This window comes from Gossypium arboreum, chromosome 2 (genome assembly GCF_025698485.1).
Source record: "Gossypium arboreum isolate Shixiya-1 chromosome 2, ASM2569848v2, whole genome shotgun sequence".
NCBI classification, from domain to species: Eukaryota; Viridiplantae; Streptophyta; class Magnoliopsida; order Malvales; family Malvaceae; genus Gossypium; species Gossypium arboreum.
In genome coordinates, this window is record NC_069071.1 from 114,270,437 (window position 1) to 114,296,912 (window position 26,476).

Below are 26,476 nucleotides of genomic sequence, written 5' to 3' on the forward strand. Positions count from 1 at the left end.
CTCAAAATGAAACACACAATTTTTTAAACTCTAACTTGATATTGGATATTTTTGAAGTTGAATTTATGGTATATTATGAGTCAAATTATGTATTATACTTATTATAAATAGGTTTACTAATAACATCATGCTTAGTACTTTTAGAATCGTATGATTTAGTTCATGAGTTGGATTGGACCAAGCCTAAATATAATAGTAACATACATTATATTTGCTTAAGTCTGGCTCGACTTAAAATATGGGCTTAAAATTATCTCCAAACCTGTCCATATTTACAAAAGATTAACCCAAACCCATTTTAGGTCCGTCCATATTATTTTTATTTTTTTAAAAAAGATTTATATTGTATTGTTTTAATATTTAATAATTTTATACATTTTTTATTTATTGAAAATTTTTATATAGTTATCTTAATATTATTTTAATGTTTACATTAGAGTAATATTATATATTTAGTATATATTTATTTTTTAATGTGTTCTAAATGATATAATATATAAAATAACATAATATAAAATATTATAAACTTAAAAACGAGTCGAGTCGAGTCAAGTCAGGCTCGATCCTTAAATGTTTAAGCCTGAACTCGACTCGTATTTTAAACGGGCCTAAAATTTTTTGCCAAAACCTATTTTTAGGGACCTAATTTTTTTATCTTAACTCTCTCAAATTTCGAGCCGATCTTTGACCTAGATAAGTAACCTATGAACAAATCTAATTCGTAAATAAAGGGTTGATTAAATATGGATGTTAAAATCCAGACATCCTAAGGCATTAGGTCATCTATCTTGTCGTTCATCATCATTCATCCATCTTCAATAATTTGGTTCTTTCATTCCATAATTCATCCTGCCCCAGGCTTAGTTGTTCTAAATATAAATTTAATGTTTGTGTATTATAAATTATATGATATATCATAAATTTAGGAAATAGGTTAGTCTAGTCTAAGCTTTAAATGTTTAAACTCGATCCTAACTCATATTTTAAACGGGTCTATTTTTTTCTCAAACTGATTTTTAAGTATACTTTTTTTTTTACTCAACCCTCTCAATTTTAAGCGGGCCATTAAGTTTGGGTAGATCACTCGACTATTAAATACATTTAGTTTTGAATCATGTCATCTAAGTGCCAAATAGGTAGCAGAAGGAAAATTTTTTATTAGGATTGAGAAAACCGACTAAACTGACCCAATCTGTTTAGTCAAATTCAGTTTGGGCAATTTTTCGATTATAGATTTGATTTTCAATCAGTTATTAAATTTTGAAATTTCAAATCGACTCGACAAAAAAAACTAAATTTAATTTAATGTATTTTCAATTATTTAAAAAATATAAAATAATCAATAACTAAAGTTGATTAAATGACTGATCTAAAGTTGGTTCAGTTACATCAATTTTTGAGCTCTAATTCAGTCGGATTAAATTTTGCAAATTATGATTACTTTAATAAAATTCTTGATTGAGTTGTTGTCACCATCAATCCGGTCACCAAACTCAGTTAGAAAGTTATGATAGTACCCTTTTGTAAGTAAAATAAGTAATATTATTTGAATATATTTTAGTATTTTTACTTAAAAAAACTTTTGATTAGATTTTAACTCACAATAGTAAAATTTTTAATTTACCACTCAATTAAAGTTTTATTTTTATACTTTTATACATTTTAACTATATCATGCACACTTTAACTCGAGATTGACTCAAGATTAATGACAACACACGATAAACAATTTAATCTAATTTTTATTTTAATAACATACATATTTCATGGTTATTATTAATAAATTTTAAACTATATATTTAATTATTTATCGTATATTATTTTTAAACATCCTGATGAGTATAAATTCTATTTCAATCAAATTTGAGATTTGAATCAAAGTGCGACACTTTTAGAGAATTTTACATTTACCTATTGAATTTCTTTATCTTTCCAATGTGATATTATTAATTAGTATTTACGGAGAAATCTTTATCCCTATCACAAAGTTTAATTTTTCCGTACAAATAAAAATCCGCAACGTGGCTTAAGTTTTCTGAGTAAAGTCACCATTTTTAATAATAAAAAAGGTAGAAATTGATGAAAAAAATAAAACTGAAGGGTCTATTTGGTCCACTGCAATGTCGACGACTAGTGAAAAGGCGAGGAATTTAGAATGATTTAGGACTTGGGTAATTCGGGTTTTATTTGAAAGCTCCAAAATTGATTAAAATTTTACTGTCATAGCATGGAATCGCCGACAAATTTTTCGTCGATTGAACCCCATGATCGAGTCATACAGGTATGTTCTTTGTATTAATCTGTTTACTTAATTTTTGATTATTCAATTCGGTTGAATGTGAAAATATTGAAGCTTTATGATTATATTGTATTAGCATTTGTATTTATATTGCTTGATATTGAACTACTAGTATCTGATGAAAAAAGGGTTGTGTTTATATTTATGATCAGAGGTTAGCAGCTTTAGGGATTCCAGTGGAGTACTTGGATAGGCATTACGAAGGGATAGTCGATTTCGTTAGTGATAATGGGTTGTCGCAGGAGATAGTTTTCGCAATCTTACCTACTGATGAGGAAATGGTAGAGTCTATACAAGATGCTAGGCTAAAGTCTAAGAAATGGCTGCGTGTATCTGTGAAAAACTGGTTTCGTGAGAGTTTGGTTTGGTTACAGTGGTTGATGTTTCGAGGTGAGCCTGTGAATGCTTTGATAAGCCTAGCAAAATTGAGTGTTGATCAACGAGGTGTTTGTGCTGCGGTTTGGGGATCAAATGACATTGCGTATAGGTGCCGAACATGTGAGGTTGATCCAACTTGTGCTATTTGTGTCCCTTGTTTTCAGAATGGGAATCATAAAGGTCATGATTTTTCTATTTTTAAAACGGGCGGTGGTTGTTGTGATTGTGGAGATGAAACAGCATGGAAACACGAAGGTTTTTGCTCGAAGCATAAAGGTGCTGAACAGATTCAACAGCTTCCTGAGACTATAGCGGATTCAGTTGGGCCGGTGCTTGATGTTCTCTTTAACTTTTGGAGAAACAAGCTATTCTTAGCAGAAGGTATCTTCGAAGGGAAAACGAGAGAGAGTGATAGTGGCACTGAGCAGGGGAAAGCTGCTAATGAACTAACTTACGTGGTTGTTGAGATGCTTTTAGACTTTTGCAATAATAGTGAGAGTTTGCTGAGTTTTGTGTCTAAGAGGATGATTTCTTTAGATGGTTTATTGGGTATTCTGATCAGAACTGAGAGGTTTATAGGTGACGGTGTTGTGAAGAAACTCCATGAACTGCTGCTGAAATTGCTCGCAGAGCCTATCTTCAAAAATGAATTTTCTAAAGTATTTTTAAGCTATTACCCTAATGTTATAAATGAAGCCATAAAAGATGGCAGTGGTAGCATTCTCAAGAGCAAGTACCCTCTAATCTCAACTTTCTCTGCCCAAATATTCACAGTGCCAACCCTAACTGCTCGTCTTGTGAAGGAGATGGACCTACTAGGTGTGCTACTGAAATGCCTGGGCGACATTTTTATTTCTTGTTCTCAGAAAGATGACCATTTGAAGGTAATTGTATAAACTTTTGCTATTCTTTTGACCATACTTGATGCTGTTTAGTCAACTGGGGTAATATGGCTATGCAGGTCAACTTGGTCACTTTTATTCAAAGGGATTGGTAATCAACTTAAGTAACAAATGCTATATATAAATGTAGAATGAATTATTCAAAAATAAGAAAGAGAGTCTAGTAGAAATGGAGTTTGTTTGCATTTTCTGTCATTCAAGTTATAGTAATGAGAACGGTAACATGTTAAATTTTTACGGTCTGTGTAAAGTTACTTGTGTTTTGTTCTTTTGCAGGTTACTAAGTTGGGAAATTTGTATTATACCACTTACCTTGTAGTTGAACATATTCAGTTTGTTATGAGCCATGATGTAGTCTCCAAATATGCAACCCATGAGCAACAGGACATTGTAAGAACTTGGCTAAAGCTTTTAGCTTTTGTGCAAGGGATAAACCTTATAAAGAGGGAAACTAATCTCCATATAGAAGAAGAAAATGATTCCATACATTTGCCTTTTGTTTTAGGCAGTTTTATTGCCAATATTCATTCCCCTTTGGTGGATGGAGCATTTTCTGTTTCTGTAAGTGAAGGAACAAATGTTCTTCCTTATACTTTTAAGCAAGATATGGACGATGGAGATGGTGTAAGGCATGCAAAAGTAGGAAGGCTATCCCAAGAGAGTTCTGTTTGTAGTTTAACAGGAAGGAGTATGTCAAAGGTTACTGAAGTTGAATCTGATTCCATATCTCATCTTTCAGTACCTTCCTCTGCTATCTGGTTAATACAGGAGTGCTTAAGGGTTTTGGAGACTTGGATGGAAGTCGATGACGGTATCTCTGCAGCTCTTCAGAGTATATCTTCTCCTAATAGTAATGGCATTTCTGATAGGAATCTTTTAAAAAGAACACAATATGAAATTAGAGGAGGCAAATATTTTGGTAAACTAACTGGTTCAAGTGAAAATCATTGCTCAGAATCTTCTTCACCTGTATATAATGGACATCTAGCAAGTGATGACATGGAGATGGAGACAGGCACTGGCACGGGTCTAGCTGTTCTACCTGTTTTGAGTCTGTCTGAATGGCCTGATATTATTTATGATGTCAGTTCGCAAGAGATATCCGTTCACATTCCATTACATCGATTACTTTCCTTGCTTCTGCAGAAGGCATTAAAATCGTGTTATGGTGAATCTGTAATGCCAAATATAACAAATTCTTCTTGTTCTCCAAGTTTGTCGTCACCAACTTATGCAGATTTCTTTGGCCATATCCTTGGGGGCTGCCATCCTTTTGGGTTCTCTGCCTCAGTTATGGAGCATCCCTTGCGGATCAGGGTGTTTTGTTCTCAATTTTTATCTGGAATGTGGCTGAAGAATGGGGATGCTGGACTAGTATCTTACAAGTGGTATCGCTCTTCTCGCTGGTTGGTCAATTGTGCTTTATAAGTTGAATATAATTAGGCAGAAAAAGTTCCCCTCCAAGTTCCCATTTTTTAGTTGTCAAGTTCTTTCTGATGTCCTTTACTTGCAGGTCTGAAGAAGGTTTGGAGCTTGATCTATTTTTGCTGCAATGCTGTGCTGCACTAGCTGCTCCTGATCTCTATGTTACGAGAATTTTAGAACGATTTGGGCTATTAAACTACCTTTCTCTAAATCTTGAAAGATCAAATGAGTATGCATTTATCCCCTTAACTTCTACTTTGTACCGTTGAAATGCTTTTAATGTCCTTTAATTCCTTTTACAGATTCCATAAATGATCAGAAATGTGTCTGCTTGAATATGCAATAGCAGGGTTCATTCTGTTTTCAAGCATATGTTATGGACCTTGTTATCATAATGGAAATACCTTTTGCTAGTTTGGACCAAGCTTTTTGATTTGTTCTTTTGTGCTTTGGACAGCAAAATTGGAGTAGTAAAAATGGCACATGCACTCAAACTCTCATGACCACCATACACACTTAAGATTATAAGTTTCTGAATTCTTGTTTGTTGTAATGCAACAGTATCACTGGGTTCAATGGGTGCTTTCAGGTATGAGCCAATTCTTGTAAAGGAAATGCTCACTCTGGTCATGCAAATATTACAAGAAAGGCGATTCAGTGGATGCAGTATAGCTGACAGTCTGAAAAGAGAGTTCATTTATAAGTTAGCAATTGGAGATGCCACTCACAGTCAACTACTGAAATCTCTACCTTGTGAGCTCTCTAAGTTTGATCAGCTTCAGGAAATTTTAGACAAAGTTGCTGCATACTCTAATCCATCAGACTTAAATCAGGTTGGAGTTTGTGTTCTGAAATATTCTTTCAATATTAATGGGTTGAGCAAATGTTTTGATTAGTTAATATTTCTTAACGCCGATGTGTCAGGGAATGTATTCATTGCGTGGGGTGTATTGGAAGGAGCTGGATTTGTACCATCCTCGTTGGAGATCAAGGGATTTGCAAGTTGCAGAAGAAAGATACTTCCGATTCTGTGGTGTCTCTGCAATGACTACTCAGCTGCCTAGGTGGACAAAAATATATCCTCCTCTTGAGAGAGTTGCTAGAATTGCTACATGCAGAGTGACACTTAAGATTATTCGTGCTGTGTTATTTTATTTTGTTTTCACTGATAAATGCACCGAATCACGTGCTTCTGATGGTATCCTTATGAGAGCATTGCACTTACTTTCACTAGCATTAGACATTTATTTGCAGCAGAATGGAGCTACTGATGTGGAATGTTATATTGAAGATTCATATTCTATGCCAGTTTTTGCTGTTGAGGAAATTGGTGAATCTTTGAACTATGCTGCCAGCAAACAAAGTTTGTTATCACTTCTTGTTGCTTTAATGAGAATGCATCAGCAAGTGAATCGAAATAGCTATTTGGATTCTAGCAACTCTAGTTTTTCTCCTCTGATTGAGAGCTTATTGAAGAAGTTTGCTGAAGTTGATTCCCACTGCTTTGCCAAACTGCAACTACTTGCACCCGAAGTGGTCAGCTGTCTGTCAAAATCTATTCCTACTACTGATAGTACATCTAATATGCATAAGGCAAAAGCTCGTGAAAGACAAGCGGCCATAATGGTGAGGTTTTGCACTGGAGTTGGGTGAATTTATGCTAAGAATAAAAGTTAAAGATATTATGTTCTTCAAAACAGAAATGCTGTTAATTGTCTATAATCAAATTCAGTGCATAATATCATAAATGTAAATGGTATGGGAAGTTGAACTATAATGGAACATCATCCAGTGTATTAGTTTGTTGGTTTGAATTGTTTTCTTTATTCTTTCATTTTCCATGCAGGCTAAAATGAAAGTTGAGCAATCCAAATTTCTGTCAAGCATCACTTCAGATGCTGATTATGATTCAAATTCCGAAGCAGAAATGCCTAATTCTGCAACTGAACATGAAACGGAAGGTGCTGTGCAACAAAGTTGCTCTCTTTGCCATGATCCTAGTTCCAAAAATCCTGTTTCTTTCTTGATTCTTCTCCAGGTAAGTGATTAGTCTTTAGGTTACTGTCACTTGAGACAAATGGATTTTTTTTTCCTGCAAGAACTAACTAATTGTTCTTCCTTGGACAAAGAAATCTAGGATTTTGAGCTTTGTTGATAGAGGTTGTCCTTCTGGAGATCGTTGGGCAGACAAGAAGCAAGGTTCTATTCCCACAAATAGCGTGACTGATCAATCTGGATCAAATGGCTCTTCCAGCAGTTCAGGGTTGTCTTCTCCTCCATTTCAGTTGACTGAAAATTCGGTTGTTGAGTCTGGTGATAATGAGCAAGCACAATGTGGTGAAGTAAATGTCATTCTCGAGTTTATCAAGTCTCGGTTTCCTTCACTGAGGAGCACTCAAGCACCTTTCTCATCTAGTTACATGAGGGACAGTAGTGAATATAATTTGGAGACACTAGAAGAAGATATGTGCGTGCGTATTCGTAAAGAAATGTGTGATACTTCATTAAGCTCAAGCCTTAAAAAGGATGATGTATCCCCTGCCAGTGGAGGTTCTCTGGGAAGCAGCAGGGATGCCGACTGTCACAGACCTGGGAAATACATTGCTTCTCTTTCGAGCAAGACAAGCGAAAACTCTTTGGGTTTTGAGAACTGTAATGGTGATAGAGAGTTGACAGAATCTGCTTCAAAGCCTTTTGTTTATGATGCACTTGGCCTGTTAGATTGTGATGGAATTCATCTCTCTTCATGTGGACATGCTGTTCATCAGGATTGTCTTGATAGCTATTTATCATCACTGAAGGAAAGGTAAGTCTTCTAAAAGGGAATTCATTTTCATTTTTATTATATTTACTTATTTCTTTTAGGGGTTGAGGGGAAAGATGTCACTATCTCGATGTTGCATTTTGCCACCGTATATTAATATGACTTTAGTTTCTTCAAAACTTTGATTTTAGGATAAAGTGGAAATTAAAAATAATATTACTTAAGAATACATCCTTTTGATAATTTTATATTGTAAATTAATTAATGAAAATTTCGTGTAAATTTATTTTATTAAAAACTAAAGCTCAAACTTCTATGATTTTTCTTTGGGTGTATTAGCTATTAGCAATGATATGTTATGACTTGAAAATGCTTGACAAACCATGGTAGGAAGCATATAAAAATATAAGGTTTGCTGAAATTATTATTTTTCTATGTAAATAAATATCATTTTTCAGTGAATGCCTTTTATAACATTGAGTGCTGTAACAGTGAACCCTGAAAAACCTTGAAGAATCTTGAGTGTACAGTTTGGAAATTTTTAAAAGAAAATTATACGTAATTTCATTGTACAAGGAACCAAAAGTCTCACACAAATGCCTTTTAACTTGGTAACTTTGAATAGGTGTTATAGGTTTGTCCATGCATGTGCCTGCATAGAAGTGCTCTTTCTTGAAAGTGTTTAAGATATCTTCTTGTTCTGTGGTCATAGATATGCCCGAAGAAGTTTCTTTGAGGGGGCACTTATTGTAGATCTTGATAAGGTACAAGCTTACTCGAAATTGGCTTTTCTCTTTTTGCAAAATCCTTATCTTACATTTGTTGTCTATCTGGTACTTGTTTGCCTTGTCAGGGAGAGTTTCTTTGTCCAGTGTGTCGACAACTAGTGAATGCTATCTTGCCTGCGGTGAATGGAAAGACTGGAAGGCAGGCTATGAGTGTAACTGTTGATCCACTGCCTGCTCTAGGTTCTCCATCTTCATCAAATGAAGAAATCTGTTCCCTTATGCTCCAGCAAGGGTTATCTCTTCTAAAAACTGCGGCAAAGGTGGTTGGGAGGCCTGATTTCATTAAAGCTCTTTCTCATCAAAGAACAGAAAGTATTAGTCAGGATCTTGAACCTATATCTCAAGCGTTGTATAAAATGAACTTTTCAAAAAACCAGGAGATGCTCTTTGGATCTACAAGGTTAAGTCACACTATAATCATATGGGATATTCTCAAGTATTCTCTTATGTCAACAGAAGTTGCTGCTCGTGGTTTAAAGACTTCTGTGGCCACAAATTATACGCTTACTTCTCTGTATAAGGAATTTAAATCTTCTAGTGAATTTATCTTTTCCTTGTTGCTAAGAGTTGTCCAGAACCTGAGTAATACTAATTCTCTTCACGCTCTTCAAAGATTTAGAGCTCTTCAACTGTTTGCACAGTCTATTTGCAATGGGATTTTATCTGATTACCACAGCACCCGACATAAAGTGGAAGGTACAATTTTCTCTATTTATTGCTTTGAAATTCGGTAAAAGTGTCATAGAGGCTGTTGTATCAGGAGTCGGATTGTGTTTTGCCCCCTCTACTCAAAAAATGGGCAAATTAGTCCATGTATGTTAGATTAAAGAGTAAATTGGTCCTTTTGTTAAAAATTTCTTCCATTTCTACTATTAAAAATTAGTCCCTATATGTCAGCATGGGCACACGTAGTATGCCACGTGTCATTGTTTGGTTATTCTGTCAGCTATGACAGTTTTTAATAGTAGGAAAGGACGAATTTTTTAATAGAAAAGACTAGTTTGCTTTTTGATCTAATGTGTAGAGATTAATTTGCCAATTTTTTTAGTGGGGGCAAAATGCAATCTAACACCTAGTACAAGGGCTTCCATGGTATTTGTACCTTCGAAATTCACTAGAAAATTGGCACTAGATTCATGCAGAATGTCTATTAAATTCTAGAGGTGTAGATATATTTTAAATATAGAAATCATGGTTATCCAAGTAAGTTCTCAATAAACTCTATATGAAGAATTTACTATGGTGTTTTGATCGTTCGGGAAAACAAGTTGAAATAAATTGGTACAATTTTCCACTCACGCTAATAAACTGACTTTTCTCTACTTAACCAAAATAAAGGAGGATGGAGGTACAGTGAAAGGGAGAGAACATTTCTTTGAACTAATTTAATGAAGAGCAGCATTAATATATACATATGTGAAGGATGGGATGTTATTAATTTTGGATTTAGTTTAAATACAGTAATTAAGTAGCAGATAAGTTCCTAGTTTTGGATTCTTTTTGTTTAAATGTTTACTCATGATTGTAAGTGTTGACAGACAATCTCCTTCATATCTTGAACCCTGACGATAAGGAAGCATTAAATCCCGGTATTCAGTTTTGGAATCGGGCAGCTGATTCTGTTCTTGCTCATGACCCTTTCTCATCATTGATGTGGGTTCTCTTCTCTCTTCCATTCCCATTTCTATCATGTGAGGAGTCCGTGCTATCCCTTGTGCATGTCTTCTATGTTGTCTCCGTAATTCAGGTTTGCCACTATTTCTCTTAACATAGGCTACCTCAGTCTTTTAAGTATATTTGTGTGCCTGCGTGTGGTTATTATTATTATTATTTTTTTTTTTGGGGGGGGGGGTTATGAACAAATGAAAACTTTCAAACTTTCAAACTTTAGGCAGATATTTCTATTGCTTTATGCAAATCATAGAAGATGTTTTATTTTAGGTTTTAAAGGATGATATTTTTAAATAAAAATTTCGTCAAAGCTGATATTTTCTATGAATGAAACTATTAGTCACTTAATATTGCAATGCAACAAAATTTGTGAATGTCATATGCTGATTTTCAGGCTATAATTACATGTTGGATACAAGGTTATAACGTCAATGAGCTAAGTTCCCAACATTGCCTAATTACTGATATCTGTAACATTCTTGGAGAATCTGATTTTGCTCGCTGGTATTTCGTATCAAATGAAGTCGAACTTTCTTGTGATATTAAAGATATTATTAGAAGATTGAGTTTCCCTTACTTGCGGAGGTGTGCATTGTTGTGGAAGATGCTTAAATCTTCTGTCCGATCACCATTCTGTGATAGTGATAACATGTGGAAGCCATCTCATATGATGGATGCAACTAAAAATACTTCAACGGAGCTCAATGAAGTACAAAAACTGGAGAAGATGTTTAAGATTCCTCCTGTAGATGTTATTCTCGATGATGAAGTCTCGCGATCGTTTGCATTAAAATGGTGTCATCATTTCCACAAGGTATATAGAACCAGTAGTGTCCAAAATGTTTTCTACTGTAATCCTGCGGTTCCTTTTAAGTTGCTGAGCCTGCCTCATGTTTATCAAGACCTATTCCTAAGGTTTGTTACCAATTTGACCTTATACAAGTTGATATCGGTCCACTTTCAAGAATACTTTCATTCATGAGAAAAAATGCATCTTTCAACAGGTATATAAGTCAGTGTTGCCCTGACTGCAAAACTGTTGTTCATGAACCTGCGTTATGTCTGTTGTGTGGTAGATTATGCTGTGCAGGGTTTAAACCATGCTGCAGGTTAATGATCAACATCACTTGTTGCCTTTTTTATGCTTTAATCTCTGCATTTATTATTGATTCTCTTGTATTCTTATTATTAAGCTTCATTACTAAGTCTAAAGTACCAATTTCCTTGATCTTCATGATTTTCATAACTAGGGAGAGTGGATGCAAATCTCATGCAAAGTCCTGTGGAGCTGGTATTGGTGTATTTCTGTTGATAAAGGTATCAATCTCCTAGTTTTTTCTTCAATTTTTATTTAATATATTTCATGAAAAAGCAGAGACGAAGCCAAAAGTTTATCTTTGAGTGCCCCTGCCTGCCCCCCTTGGCCCTGTTCCTGTGAAAAAGGCTAATAGTCTTTGTTGTTGTAATAGAGAACAACAATCTTGCTACAAAGATGTGCCCGTCAAGCTCCTTGGCTGTCTCCTTATTTGGATGCATTTGGTGAAGAGGTAAGGTATTTCCCTTTCATTAACAAAGTTCGTAGTCGGTGAAGAGGTAAGGTATTTGGTCTCACCGCAAATGTTTTCTTGAATCCTAAGGGAAGGGAATGCATAATATCTCCTGACCCATCACCCCATTATTCATCAACGAAGGAACCACTTCAATTCTTCTTTGGTTACAATTCAATGCTACAACATGATTGGTTACTAAAGGCTAGTCTACTTGATTCTCTGCATCATTTTCTTATTTCAGGATAACGAAATGCGTAGAGGAAAACCGCTCTACTTGAACGAGGAACGCTATGCTGCTCTAACTAATATGGTAATATCCAAATCGCTTTTTTTTTTTTTTTTTGGCTTTGTTCACGGAAACTAAGGTTTTTGTTTTCTGATGTTCATAATACTATATTCTCTCAATAGGTTGCTTCTCATGGCCTTGATCGGAGTTCAAAGGTTCTTGGTCAAACTACCATTGATACCTTCTTCGCGGTTTAGTTTGGTTTCATGTTTAAGGTGGTGGGTGAGAGCATTCTTATCCTTGTGTACGTTTCATATTAACGACCATAAGGTAACAACATTTTAGTACCTTGTCTCGTTAAAATGGTCTAGGACTGTCTTCATGTCTCAACCGATTTTGTTCATTTTATTTTTTTCCTGGCAGGTGTTAGATATGGCTGATTTTGCTGTTCTCTTGTTTCATATTATGTTGTTAGACTCTTAAATCGAAGAACCCCTGGCATGTAGAGTCCAATGCCTTGACCGACAAGTCTTCAATTGAACATATTCAGGCTTTAGATCACCATGTTGATTGGGAACCGGTTTCAAAGAAGACAACACTATGAGAAAACAGTTTGGTTTCTTCTATAACTTTCCATGTTTTTTCTTTTCATCTCTGATAAGTAGAGCCATAAATTCTAATGTAAAGCAGTTGAAATCTTTCTCAAGTTAAAGGGCACATATATATATAACATATTGTAAATAGTTCAACATTTTCACTTGACAGCAGCTCTCATCTTGTGCTTATAAATTCGCTTTGGTCTCACTTCCATGAATGTCTAAGCTTTTTCTGTTCAACATGATCCACTCTGTTTAGTAAATTCAATGTAAAAAATTGTGTATTTCCAACCATATATGATCATATATGATACTTTTTTAATTATTTAATAATATCCAAAATTATGTCTACAAGAGGTTTAGTGTAAAAATTATGTATTAATAATATAAAAAATTATTATAATATTATTAAATAATTAAAACAAATCATAAATAATATGATAAAAATCCATAAAATAAATTTTCGTATAATTTGAATGGACCATAAATTCACTATTTTTCAATCATTAAACCACGAAAAAAAAGTCTTTTTGGGTTCTGATTTTCCCATCCAAAATCACACAAATCAATGTCCTTGTCAACCAAATTCACTAAAACTTTTGTAGGGACCTTTTGGATTTTTACATCCAAAAATCCCTTCACCTTCTCCATTTTCAAAAAGTTAGCTTATTTGTGTCAATAATATATTTAATCTTTACTCTTTGTATTTTAATTCAAGAACTCTTAATTTAAATATTTTGAATTAATTAATTTTATTTGAGATAAATTTATAATGTTATATATGAAATATAATTTTATATGATTTAATACATAAAATTTTAATTTAATTTAATTTTTACAAATATAAATATAATAATTTATATTTATATAAATTTTAAGATTTCATATATACATTTATACGATATTTAATTTTAAGATCTATTCAATTTCAATTATGTGACAAAATTGTAAATTTATTCCCTAATTCCTTGAAATTAATAATTATAATATTTAAAAAGTAACTTAATGATCACAAGAAGAAGAAGATATCTTGTAAGCAAAAGGCAAATAGAGCTTTCCTTCATTCATTCATCAGTTATATAACATGGCAGTAACACAACAAAGCTAGTTAAAATAATTTCATTTCACTATATATACACACACACACATACACAAACCAAGCAACCATGGATACAAGAAGCAAAACACCTAATGAACCATGGCTGCTTTATTCTAATAACAAAAACCCAAATACATCATATATTATTTAGATCAGCTTCCATAATATGCTTAGCTTTTTTTTTCTCATTTACAATTGCAAGGGTTGCAAGTGCAGTTATCTCCACATTTGCAGCCATTTTCAGCCCCAGTTTCCATTTCAGCTCCATCAAAGTGCCTGCAAGCATATTAGTAAACATAGTTCAGAACCTTAAAACATCGAATTTCTACAATGAAATTAACTCTTTTAATTAGTATTCAATTTAATCCTTTTGATACGTACGCTTTCCGGGGTGCCACGCCAAGAACAAGTGTCCCGGTTGTCGTTTGCTCAGCAGAGTTCATCTCAGGGTACATCTTGCAACTATTAAGAACAAAAATGATAAAAGAAAAAATGATTTTGAAGATAACCCTTTAATGAAAAATGAGAAAAAATGAAAAATTCATGGCCGGAGAAGGGAGGGGATGGTTTAATTACCCGCCGCAGCCGCTGCCGCACTTGCAACCGGAGCCGCAACCGCAGTTTCCACCACAGCAAGACATTTTTCTTCACCTCACTGATCACTAAAGGGCGATTCTTAATACAAATATCGAAACAACAACGCAATTTGAATGGCTTATTATTAAGAAGTCTATGATATTTATAGAACTAAGGGGGAGGGGGACTTGCGATATCAACCATCCACGTTTCATGATCTTACGTCATGCTGATCCTAGGTGGAGAACTCTAGTGTTTTCAAGGTGGTTGTTGTTGTTCCTCGACCTGAATTACCACCGTCGGATATAAGTCGGTTTTCATTTCATGGTGTGAAATTGGACGGTGATGATGTGATTTGCGTGTTTGAGTTTCTTAGGCATGGGGCCAAATTGAATTTAATGAGATTGGAAATATTGATGTATGATTCTCTTGGTTTTGGTCCAACCATTTGTCACCATTTTCATATCACATTTATGTCATTTCATTTTCCTGTTTTGCATTGAAATTATGTTGAAGATGAAACAAGTAGTCTCAATTTACTGGTGATATTAATGAATTTGTAATTATTTTTTAAGATATTATCTATGGTCTATTTTTAATTATTTAATAATATTTTATATATTATTAATATATAATTTAATAATTTATTTGAACCTGAATTTTGAATTAAATTTAAGGTTCAAGATTTAAAGATTTGAATTTGGGGTCGGGTTTAATATAAAGAATTTATCAAAATTATGTATCAATAACATGAAAAATTTATTGAAATATCATTAAATAATTAGATGATGTGGTGGGAAGAGTCGATAAAATAATTTTACTTATTTTTGGCATGAAAATTTTGGATTTTGTGTTTACATTAAGTATGGATTAAATTTGAAATCAATAGGATTGAATACTTAAATAAAGGATAAAATTTTATCAAAATTATGTAATTTCAAGACATATTATATATATTTTTAAAGGTAAATTCATTAATTCATTCAATAAATGGAACTATACAATTCAGAGAGAAAAAAAATAGCAAACACTCGTCGTAGATAATAAAGAACAAGCTCCACCAACACAAGAAAGACTTTAGCCTCAGCATCAATAGAATATTATGACACATTGACATTGGCTTTGTCACAACTCAAGCACTTAATACAATAATGAAATCAACTCCAGATGATCCAAAGTGGCGAGCAAAAATCGATAAAAAAATCGAGTATTGTTGAAAGAGATAGTTAAATATCGTAAAAAGTAAACCGTAAAACGAATATTTATAATAAAAAATTAAAAATATTATTTAAGAATCAATTAACTTATTACTACTCAATAAATGATAATTATAATTAATAAGATTTATTATCTACCCATGCTGAATTTATGGCTATTCAATTTGTTGTTAGGTTAAATTTGGAATTGTATAAATATTAAATTTATACATAAATTTTGATTTAATGTGTAATTTAATATATAAATTTTGATTTAGTGTATTTATACACAAGAAATTTGAATTATGGTACACATGTATACATAAAGCTTTGATTTGATTCAATTGTACACATTTAAAGAAATAGATACATATATTTATTCTCATATTGGAATAATATAATTATTTGTGTATGTAATATACCAAACGAAAAATTATGTTAATTCGATAATGTCGTAAGTGATTTGTAAAAAAATAAATCAATTTAAAATTTTACGTATATATAAAGGCCCACGAAATCAAAGTTCGTGTATAGTTTTTATATTTATCCCATTTAGAATCGAATAATTTAAATTTTTATATATGGGGTAAAATTCTGTCAGCGTTGTTTTCTCATTTATAAAACTCAAATTTAAGATCTTATTAAGGGTTATCAAACTTTTTTTTCTGGGTATCTTCCATTTTAGTTTTACAGTTCATGTTCGGAAATTGTGACTGCCCTTATCAATAATATTGTCTCTAAATTTCGAACATACATTCTCTATTTAAAAATACAATGTATATTAAAACTATACCTAACACTTGTTGGTCCAACTTGTTATCATTGAAAGGCAATATTTAATGTTGAATTTATGGTGATTCCAAAGTGGCTTGTAGGTAAGTATGAGCAAAACTTGATTTGATTCGAAAAAATCGAAAATAAAATTCAAATTTCAAGTTTACCAAATCGAGTTATTCGAATTATTTGAGTTATTCAAGTCAACTCGCATAAGTAATTTGAGTTTCGAGTTCAACTCGAATTGAACTTTGCAATTCGAATAATTCGAATAAATCAAATAATAGATTGGTGTAAATATTTCTTTGGTCCTTTTCAATTTTGAAAATGAGCAAATTTGTCTCTCTCAACAAAAATTAGAAAAAATTCAAAATATTTTTCAAAAATTCAAAATATTTATAAAAATTCCAAAATTATATTTTTAAAAAATTATAAAGAATACATAAAGAAAGCTAAATTTTTAAAAATAGGATTCATCAACTCAATTAACTCGAAATATTTTCACTCGATTCGACCGAACACTCACCCATATTAATAGGGGCCCCAGCCCTCCCTCAAATGAAAAAATTTCCATTTAGTTATAAGTTATAAAATTTTAAATTAGTAATGATAGAATTGCACTTTATTCCCCATAAATGATAGAAAATTTATTTAATCTTTTAAAATTATAAAAATATAGACTATTAAAATGATAAAATTACATTTTTAATATTATAAAAATATATAATTTAATTCCGGCCTAAAAAAATTCTAACTTCGCACTTATTTAAAGGATTCAATTTGAATGACGACAAATTTAGATAATTTTTAAAAATTCAATCTAATAAGATAACTTAAAAATTTGTTTAAATCTATGTAAATGAATAATTCAAACTCATTCTCGTACAACCATAAATTTACCTGCTATCGAAGAAACCATAAACTAATGAGACAATAGGTTGCCCTTTTATTAAATGGTACAATTACAATTCTGATCTCCTACAAATATTAATAATTTAATTTAATCATTTTAATCTCTTTTAAAAATTAAAACCCTAATTTAAGCTATTTTAATACACAAGTTTTAGCTTTAACCCTCCAATTTTTTAATTTTATTTTCATACCCTCATCACAAAATTTCCTATTGGACCCATTTAGTGGCATACCCCTTTTTTAGGGTCAACCCTATCTACAACAATATTCATAGGTCTCATAAAAAAAAAAAAAAAATCATATATTCTTCTTTTCTCCTCTCATTTCTAATCAGATTGCAAAGGTATCCTACTTTTTTCTTTACCTTTTCTGAACAATGGACATTAACCTTCATAAATTCTTCGGAAAAATTATTGAGTGTTTTTATATGTTTCTCTCTCGAAAAGATTAATTTATCTATCTATATGATACGATATCTGGATGTGACATTCTAAATAGACCCTATGCATGCGAACACATATCATATTCTAAGATTAACACGTGTTCTTTAGGTGTGAGTTCGTTTACATGATGATATGAATCCACCACATGCAAACTCATATTGGCGAACTATACAGTCTTAGATTGATCCCAATTGAGTAATCGAATAGCGGGTTGAAAATAACGAACATCATAATTAATCAAATAGTAAATATTCTCTATTTGAGATGAATAAATTATTGATTTTAAATAACCCAAGAACAAAGAAAAGAAAGAAAGAAAGGACTTATTGATGATTATTTAAGTTAGAAAAATTGTGAAGCAATGAAATGATTTAGAAACATTGTGAAGCAATGAAATGAAATTACTTTTTCTGCTTCACTATTGACTAAAAAGGATGGTTGAGAATTTTTACACTTTTCTTCAAATCAAAAAATTTTCCCCCCACAACAGCATTCATCGTAGCACTAACAACAGCCATTAAGTGCTCCATGAACTGTTCTAAACAAGTGATTATCAAGGCTTAATTCGATTTAGTACTACCATGTTGAAATAAGGAATTTAATCTCTTTATTTTTATTTATTTTTATAATATTATTAATCTATCCAAATTGATAACGCTATTAGTAAGATGTAGATTTATTTAACGTTTATTCGATCACATAGTTAAATTCATGTGAAAATTCAATTAACTATGTTGAATCTGTAATAAATTTACATGATAATTTTTAAAAATCAATGTCATCACTTTAATTATATTGTTGCTATTTCAGCCACTAGGAGGACATGGATTATGGGTAGAATTAGGAAGGGTAAAATTTAAAACTATACATGAACTTTAATCTAATGAACAATTTTATACATAAATTTTGATACAATTTTCACAAACGAATAACATTATTATCAATATACCATCATTTTACATCTACTACAAATTGCATACCTAAATAAGTATACTTATCCAATATAGAAATAAATTAATGTCTTTATTTTTAAAACTTGTATGATTGAAAGTTTTATGTATACATTTGAACCACAATCAAAGTTTCATATGTATAATTACACTGAATCAAAATTTATATATTAAATACATTTTTTGACAGATCATATATCAAATACATTGGATCGAAGTTTATGTATAATTTTGATATTTATCTCGAAATAGAAATTGTAGAAAAAAAGAATCACAGTGTTAACATTTAAGAATAAAGAGATCATTAAAGTGATTAAATTCGAAATTTTAACATAATAAAAGGACTAATATCAAAATTAGACCATTATCGAATAAGCAGCAATTAGAAATTGCTTGTTCTTTTGATGGGTCCAAAATGAACCAAGTCCGATTGCAGTGGATTTGAGAATATAATCTTTTTGATATTGGGAAGTATGAAAGCAACAAAAAGACTACTCCCCTTTGTTCATCTTTTATGATTTTTCATGAGAGAATCAATCAAGAGGCACTCCCCATAGTTCATTACCTTTGATGCTTATGAGCAAATTAAAAAACTCAAAAAAAACACTTAAAAGTCAAGGGGTTTTTTGGCAATAAGATGTTTGTATTTGGAGTAAGCATCGATTCCGTACGTGTGGCTCAAACGAGCCTTGTGCTTTACCGACAATGCTAGACAAGCTTGGTTGAAATCTATTCAAGCATAAGTCAATATAAGCTCAACTCTTCAAGCTCACCCTTAAGAATCACTCAGACTCATGAAAAAATCTAATATAACTCACTCAACCAAAAACGCATGAACACCACAAGTATTAAATTCAATTGAATATATAAATATTCCCATTATTTTTAACTTGCAAGGCTGTCTTTTCAATTAACCAAAACAAACAATATCTTGCAGGTTGATGTAGACCACAATATTTGCTATCAAAGTTTACTCTAGAGATACTAATGATCTACATGCCACTAAGAGCAATTCTGAAATGGGGAAAGATTTAATGGTCCTAAAAAACAACCATAAATCTCATATCGATTGTACTAGAGTTCAACAAGGTATATAGAACAACTTACTGCTCTTTAGATTGAAATGATCGGTTCAAATTAATCTTAGTGGTTCTATTCAAATTAAATACAATTTGAATGAAAGATTTTAAAGCTTTTTGAAATTACCAATTAGAAGATGATATACAAAGTGTACATCAATGTTATTTAAAATAAAGAATACAGAGCGAGTGTATCGAACTTGCCAGGGGTATTGAAAAGTCGATCAAACATGGAATCCATTCATACAGCAGCAGATAAAACGGACGACCTGAAATCAACTATGAACAATGATATCGGTTCTTAGAAATGAAAAAACAAATGCTATAATATCCAACAGGGTAAGTCTAAAACTGGGGTCTACTGGAAGAAAAAAAAAACTAATGCTAGTCGCTGGATATGTTGTTTATAAAACTCACGTGTAGTCATCGTTATTGCAAGTGGGATTGCATGGATAAGGGCAGTCGATAAGCTTCGATTCTTTCCGATTGAAGTACCAATCACCCACTGACTCCGCGATGGTCTGTTTTGATATCCGAGTGAAGAGAAAATATGAGAACACTACCATTTGATACTCCATAATACGGTACATGGTAAGACATTAACTTACCTTATTGTTGATTCTTGGAGAATTGGGTGAATGCCATGCAGAATATGATGTCTGGCAATGAGAAAAGCAAGAATTTACAAACATACCCCCTTCCTCGTTTCTTTGAAACATGCTTAGTGCCTTAAGCATAGCATCACGGTAACCTAAATGAGAGAAGCAAGGCCCCAACATTAGAGTTGCATCAGTGCTTGGAAATATTCACAAGGCATGATGTCTATTTCAATGTCGGTAAAAATATCATGGAGATCTCTATAATAACAATCAAATTGCATTTTTCCCCACTATTCAAAAAAATGGACAAATTAATCCATATACATTAGATCAAAGAGTAAACTAGCTATTTTGTTAAAAATTTCATTCATTTCACTGTTAAATCTAGTCTCTATTCGTCTGCATCACATGTTATTGTCTGGTTATTCCGTTAGTGATGCCAATTTTTAACAGGACATGTGAATAAATTTTTAACAGAAATGACCAATTTGGCCTTTGATCTAGCTTACATGAACTAATTTATCCATTTTCTGAGGAGCAAAATGCAATCTGACTCTTAGTACGGTCCTAAAAGTATTACATATCAACCACCTTGTAGTCTTTTGACTTGTGTAGCATCACACTTCTTAATGCTTAATCTGCAACTGCTCCAATAGCCTTGGGGATCTGATCCAATAGGGACTAAGATATTTTCTATCTAAAGATTATGTCAGTGTTAGAACATATAATTGAAAAGGAAAATAGCACTAAAAAGTTAGCAAATAACAAGGCACCTGCCAAGAATCATAAGCTGGATTGACAACGAAAAATGGGGTCTTAACATTTTTGATAATTTCTTGAGGGAAGATACACTGAAAAATTGAAGCAAACAGTAGATTATGGGAGACAATTTTAGTAAATTTGTTGAACATTGAACATCAAAGGAGAAAAAAATGAACATATATAAAGCAAGAACCTGCCTTAACCGGTTCCATTCTTCCAACACAATCCTGCTGCAAACTTTTTGCTACGCCCTGAGATGCCGGCAGACAAGATATTAACAACTTTTACAAGGGTCAAGTAACTGGATAGGTAATCGAACAGGTCTTATCACCTATTCTCGGTCTCACCAGTTTACAGAGTCAAGTTATTAAAAAAAATGGTTCAATAGCTGGTTCAACCAATTCGTGGGTAAACTAATCCAACCTCTTATTCCAGATCGGTACTCCGACCAGCTCCTAATCTAACCGGTTTGGTCTAGTTTTGAAAACAGTGAATAGAAGGACCAAAGGTAGCCTTGTCAATTTTAACCCGAACATAAAAGCTAGATCCAACAAACGTGAACCAAAATTCGATCTAACCCAATGTGACAAGTCAATAACCCAAAATCATTCAACCAAAACCCGAATTGAATCAAATCCAAAACCACTTGAACAGGAAACAACCAAACTCGAGGTGACCAAAACTCGGAATGACCCAATGTAAAAAAACATGAATGACTTAAGCCTAAAATGGTTGAAGCAGAAACAATCGCTTAAAATGGCTGAAGCAGAAACAATCCAAACAAGAAACTAACCTGAATTGAAATATTCCGAAAATTTAAAACAATAATTACTCCAATCCAAATAGACAATTGATCCAATCTAAATAGACTCGATTCAAACCAACTTGATCTTCATCTGCCTAATTAACAGGTCTAACCCAAGGGAATGTACACTGAACCACCTTAAATTTTTATAGACAACAGTCAAAATGACCAAAAACAAATGATATAATATGGTAAGAAATTAAATACTATGATATATGGAAACTGAAAAACCTGAAGTTGGAGAACATCGCGATAGAAAGCAAGCATGGTGCGATTTCCAAGAATATCTGGCCTGCAATGGAGGAGCTAGATAGTTATAATTTTGTTGCAATGCATGGTTGCATACATACATGGATTGATAAATACATATAAACATGCACAAATCTATAATTTGAAAAGGCATTGATTTGTACCAAAAAGAACGTACTCATCAAGGAAATAACCTGCATCTGCAAGACACTTAACGGTAGCATCCTTTGGCAGCTGATCACGAAAGTCATCACAATGTATAAAAGTTGCTAACCCCCCAGCAGAACATCCTGTAAGAAATGCCTGCAAATTCATAAAATCCATTACCTTGCAACAAAAGGGATTGCATTACAAAAATACGTAATTAACAATTTCACCATTTAATATGAATCTCTACTACCTCTTTTGCCTTAGATAAGCCAAGTGATAAGAGTTCATTCATCATTGCTTCCCAAATTAGTTGGCCTCTAAAGAAAAGTTTTGTTCCATTCTATTAAATACAACAACAAAAACATGAATAATGACAATGTAATTGGTAAAAGTACCAGGGAGGTCCTTGTATTAGAAGTCATATTGTATTTTACCCCTTTACTCAAAAATAGGCAAATTAGTCCATGTACATTGGACCAAAGAGAACACTGTCCTTTTTGTTAAAATTTTTTACCATTTCTACCGTTAAAAACTGATATGGTTGATGAAATAACCACACAAATTTTTAACAGAATGATCAGTTTGCTTTTTGATCTAATGTACAGAAACTAATTTACCCAATTTTTAAATAGATAGAGCAAAATGCAATCCACCTCTTAGTACAAGAGCCTTCATGGTACTTTTATCTAATATAATCTCATTATCATTTTAATGCCAAAAAGAGACCAATCTTAATTCTTAAATTACTAACTAGTTTTACCTTGAACTCACTTTCAGGGTGGCCGGCAAAAGATGCACCATCACAATAACGTAGCTTAACTTTGTTCCAATTATAAAAATCTAAAAAAGGGAAAAAAAAAAGTTTACTCATGCTGAAAGTATATTCTTTAAACAACAAATTTTCAATAAAAAAGAAAATATGAAGCAAAATTAAAAAAAAAATTAAAAACCTGGATTTTGAGAAGGGTCTTGGCTTAAAATCCCAGCAAATTGAACTTGATGTTCCATGTAATTTGATGAACCTAAAGATGTTCCTTTTCGACTATTACATGATTCTATTGAATTACACCAACCTCCACCCTATACTCAATAAATAGAAAATTTTATAAACAAAAAGTCAAATTATTGTTAAAAAGAAAAAAAAATTCAAGTATAATTGAATTAATAGTGAGTTGGTTTTGAATTGGATCATTTGGATTGAGGGAGTTTAGATTTTGAATTTTCTGAGTTTATTTTAATTGAAGTTGGTTTTGGGTTCTGATGATTTTGAATTTGGATTAAATTTTAATTCTTATTGATATTGACTATTTGGATTAATTTAGAAACCGAAAAATTTACCAAAGTTTAAATAGTTTATGAAATACAAATTAAAAAATCACTATCATTTAAACTGGATAGTATTCTATTTTTATTTAATTTATAATTAAATTTATTTTATGATTTAAAATAAATATTTTATTTATAAAAAATAAATATTTTATATTTAAAATATTGAAAATAAACTTAAAGGTTTTTATATAAAATTATTTTTTAAAAATAGATATAAATGTTATTAATTTTTATTTATTTGAAAATATATATATTTTAAAATATTTATAAAAAATTTAAACTTTATTAAATAATATTTAAAAATTGAAATAAATTCATTTATCTCAAAATAAGTTCAAAAATCCAAAATAAAAAATCAATATGAAAAATCGAAAATTAAATCCAACTATTTTGGATGAGTCAAAAAAAGAAAATTCACAAAACTTGATTGAATGGAATCAATCTCACACTTAAACTTGAGTTACTTATTCACACTATTTTAGCTTGAATCACTTCAAATTCAAATTACTTCGAACGTAAATCATTTTAAGTTGGAGTAAATTCGAATTTGAGTTGAACTGATGGCATTTACAATCCTATTGAATTGGCTCGGATTTGAATTCAGGTTCATTATTGAAATTTGAAAGAAAAAGTAGAGAATTTACCTCGATGTGGAGAAGCCAATTGCTAGAACCAGATCCAAAGCCTTTCTGGAAATGATATCCAGGTAAACTTCCATCTAAGCAAACTGAAAACATTAAAAAAAAGTTAATTACTTAATTTAAATATATGATAACACAATTAGAGAAGAAGGTGGAGGATTAATCCAGTACAGGCGCCTGTAGCTTTGGCACTTTGAAGCAAAGTCAACGGAACGAAATCGCCGGCGGAAGGAGGAGCAAAAGTAGGCGAGGAAGTTTTGCGGTTACGAGAATCGGAGAAGACAGTGAAAAAGAGGATGACGATGATGATGGCGGCGATGATGACGGTGATTGCGACAGTTGCGATAGCCCAATCCCTTTTCACCCACTTTCTCCGACAACAAAAGGCGCGAAAACCAGTATTTTCCATTTGTAAAAAAGTTGGATAAAAAGCAACACTGGATTTTGATTCCTTTAATATAGAAACAGATTACCAACTACCAAAGCAGATGGCGTAAAGCGGCGTCGTTTTGGTTTTAAATACTATCTTTAGGTTAAAATATGGCTAGGTCCCTGTACTCATTCTAAATTTGAAATTTAATCCCTATACTTTTATTTGTAAGACTTTAGTCCCTATACTTTTTAGATTTTAAAATTAACACTGTTAATTTTTTAAAATTTATTAATGTGAGATTTTGAAATTTAAAAAAAAAATTCATTTGTGCCAATAAAAAATAATGGTATAATGATTCTTTTAAATTAGAAATGGATTACCAACCACCAAATCGAGAAATGACAAATGGCCTAAAGTGATGTTGTTTTAGTTTGGTTAAAATATGCCATAAGTCCTTATACTCTTTAAAAATTAAGAATTTAGTCCTTATACTTTTATTTTAAGAATTTAATTTATTTACTTTTAGATTCTAAAATTTATGTATAAATGTTAAATTTGTTAATTTTTATTTGTTAATTCCAAGTTAATTACGTCATTTTTTAATTACATGGTTACCATGTGAGTTTTTTTATTTTAAAATATTACACCAACAAATTTAACAAAAAACTTTAACAGGTTAACAATTGGATTTGAATTCTGAAATTTGAAAAGTTAAGACACTAAATTCTAAAATTTCGAAAAATACAGCGACTTGTGGCGTGTTTTAACATTGGATTACCAACCACCATATCGGAAAAAGACAATCGCGTAAAGCGACGTCATTTTAGTTTGATAAAAATATGTCACAAGTTATTATACTTTTTCTTTTTAGAAATTTAATCTCTTTACTTTTCATATTTCAAAATTTATGTCTTTCTATTAATACTGTTAATTTTTTTCGTTAAGTTTAGATTAATTTTAACGTCATTTTTTAATCACATGGCTACCAACCACGTGTGAACTTTTTTTCTATTTCAAAATATCACACCAAGAAATTTAACAAAAAGCTTTAACCGATTTAAGAGACTAAATTCCTGAAAATTATATAAGGACTAAATTCCAAAATTTTGAAAAGTTTAGGGACTTAATGCATGTTTTAATTACCAACCACCAAAACCGGATAAGACAAAAAGATCTAAAGCTACGTCGTTTTAGCTTTCAATACTATATTTATCTTCCCCTCTGCAGAATATTTTACTTCAAGTCAAATCTATAGTTTTCATCACTCATCTAACTATACTTAACTTGTAAGATTGGAAAAAAATATTAAATTTTAAAATAATTATTTTAATAATCATAATTACAAGTGAATAAAATCCGATTAAAATCAATTTAATGTTAATTTCAATTAAGTAAATAATTTTAATTAATTATATCGATTATTGATTATTGAATTTAGTCGAATTTCATAACCAAAACTATCAACTTAGCTTAATATATATTATTTTTAATAAATATATAATTTATAATTTAAATTTAATTTAACCGATCAATTTAATTTAAATTTATATTAAACTCAAAATTTAAAAAATTATCAATAATAAAAAATTTTGGTTAACCAACTTAATTAATCGATCAATGATTGGCTTAATTAATTGTTGACTCCTAAACATACCTTCACTTTTTAAATGTTCACATCACCCAACTAAATACAACTTTTAATACTATTAATGTCTAGAATAAAACATGACCTTAATAATAATAAAAGACAAAAATTATGTTAAATTAATGTATAAGAATCAAATTTCAAGATACAAAGACAAAAACTGAATTTTGATTTTTTTATTCTTTTATTTAAAATATATTTAAAAATTTCTACCAAAAAATATATTTAAAATCTATAATATGATAAATTTTAATACCCATTACTTAATCTCTTTTTCTAATATGATGGATTTTATT

General features: G+C 31.4%; 3 protein-coding genes across 7 annotated transcripts; 1 reads left to right on the forward strand and 2 right to left on the reverse strand.

The window, feature by feature from the left end:
• The first annotated feature begins 1,877 nt into the window (after window positions 1-1,877).
• LOC108466889 (E3 ubiquitin-protein ligase PRT6-like) lies at window positions 1,878-12,816 on the forward strand. 3 transcript variants are annotated; one of them, XM_053025222.1, is made up of 18 exons: window positions 1,878-2,280; window positions 2,451-3,560; window positions 3,855-4,984; window positions 5,092-5,232; window positions 5,593-5,836; window positions 5,928-6,629; window positions 6,850-7,041; window positions 7,133-7,809; window positions 8,480-8,531; window positions 8,621-9,251; window positions 10,094-10,302; window positions 10,621-11,141; window positions 11,231-11,335; window positions 11,477-11,543; window positions 11,696-11,773; window positions 12,018-12,086; window positions 12,185-12,332; window positions 12,426-12,816. In XM_053025222.1, the coding sequence occupies exons 1-17, from the start codon at window positions 2,227-2,229 to the stop codon at window positions 12,257-12,259; spliced, it is 6,057 nt and encodes a 2,018-aa protein (XP_052881182.1). In that variant the 5' UTR covers window positions 1,878-2,226; the 3' UTR covers window positions 12,260-12,332; window positions 12,426-12,816. The 3 variants fall into 3 exon arrangements, with proteins under 3 accessions (XP_052881182.1, XP_052881183.1, XP_052881184.1); XM_053025223.1 differs by having other exon boundaries at window positions 12,478-12,816; XM_053025224.1 differs by having other exon boundaries at window positions 3,855-4,966.
• Window positions 12,817-13,628: 812 nt separating this feature from the next.
• LOC108464120 (metallothionein-like protein type 2) lies at window positions 13,629-14,438 on the reverse strand. Its single transcript, XM_017764226.2, has 3 exons — window positions 14,274-14,438; window positions 14,079-14,159; window positions 13,629-13,973 (listed from the first exon to the last, which is right to left on the reverse strand). The coding sequence occupies exons 1-3, from the start codon at window positions 14,336-14,338 to the stop codon at window positions 13,883-13,885; spliced, it is 237 nt and encodes a 78-aa protein (XP_017619715.1). The 5' UTR covers window positions 14,339-14,438; the 3' UTR covers window positions 13,629-13,882.
• Window positions 14,439-19,578: 5,140 nt separating this feature from the next.
• LOC108466322 (pectin acetylesterase 5-like) lies at window positions 19,579-24,617 on the reverse strand. Of its 3 annotated transcripts, none has more exons than XM_017766653.2 (13): window positions 24,334-24,617; window positions 24,166-24,248; window positions 23,143-23,272; window positions 22,953-23,032; window positions 22,443-22,532; window positions 22,221-22,345; window positions 22,025-22,085; window positions 21,186-21,239; window positions 21,000-21,077; window positions 20,818-20,923; window positions 20,236-20,378; window positions 20,045-20,148; window positions 19,579-19,896 (listed from the first exon to the last, which is right to left on the reverse strand). In XM_017766653.2, the coding sequence occupies exons 1-13, from the start codon at window positions 24,569-24,571 to the stop codon at window positions 19,869-19,871; spliced, it is 1,320 nt and encodes a 439-aa protein (XP_017622142.1). In that variant the 5' UTR covers window positions 24,572-24,617; the 3' UTR covers window positions 19,579-19,868. The 3 variants fall into 3 exon arrangements, with proteins under 3 accessions (XP_017622142.1, XP_052877793.1, XP_052877802.1); XM_053021833.1 differs by having other exon boundaries at window positions 19,579-19,906; XM_053021842.1 differs by lacking the exon at window positions 22,443-22,532.
• Between the last annotated feature and the right edge of the window lie 1,859 nt (window positions 24,618-26,476).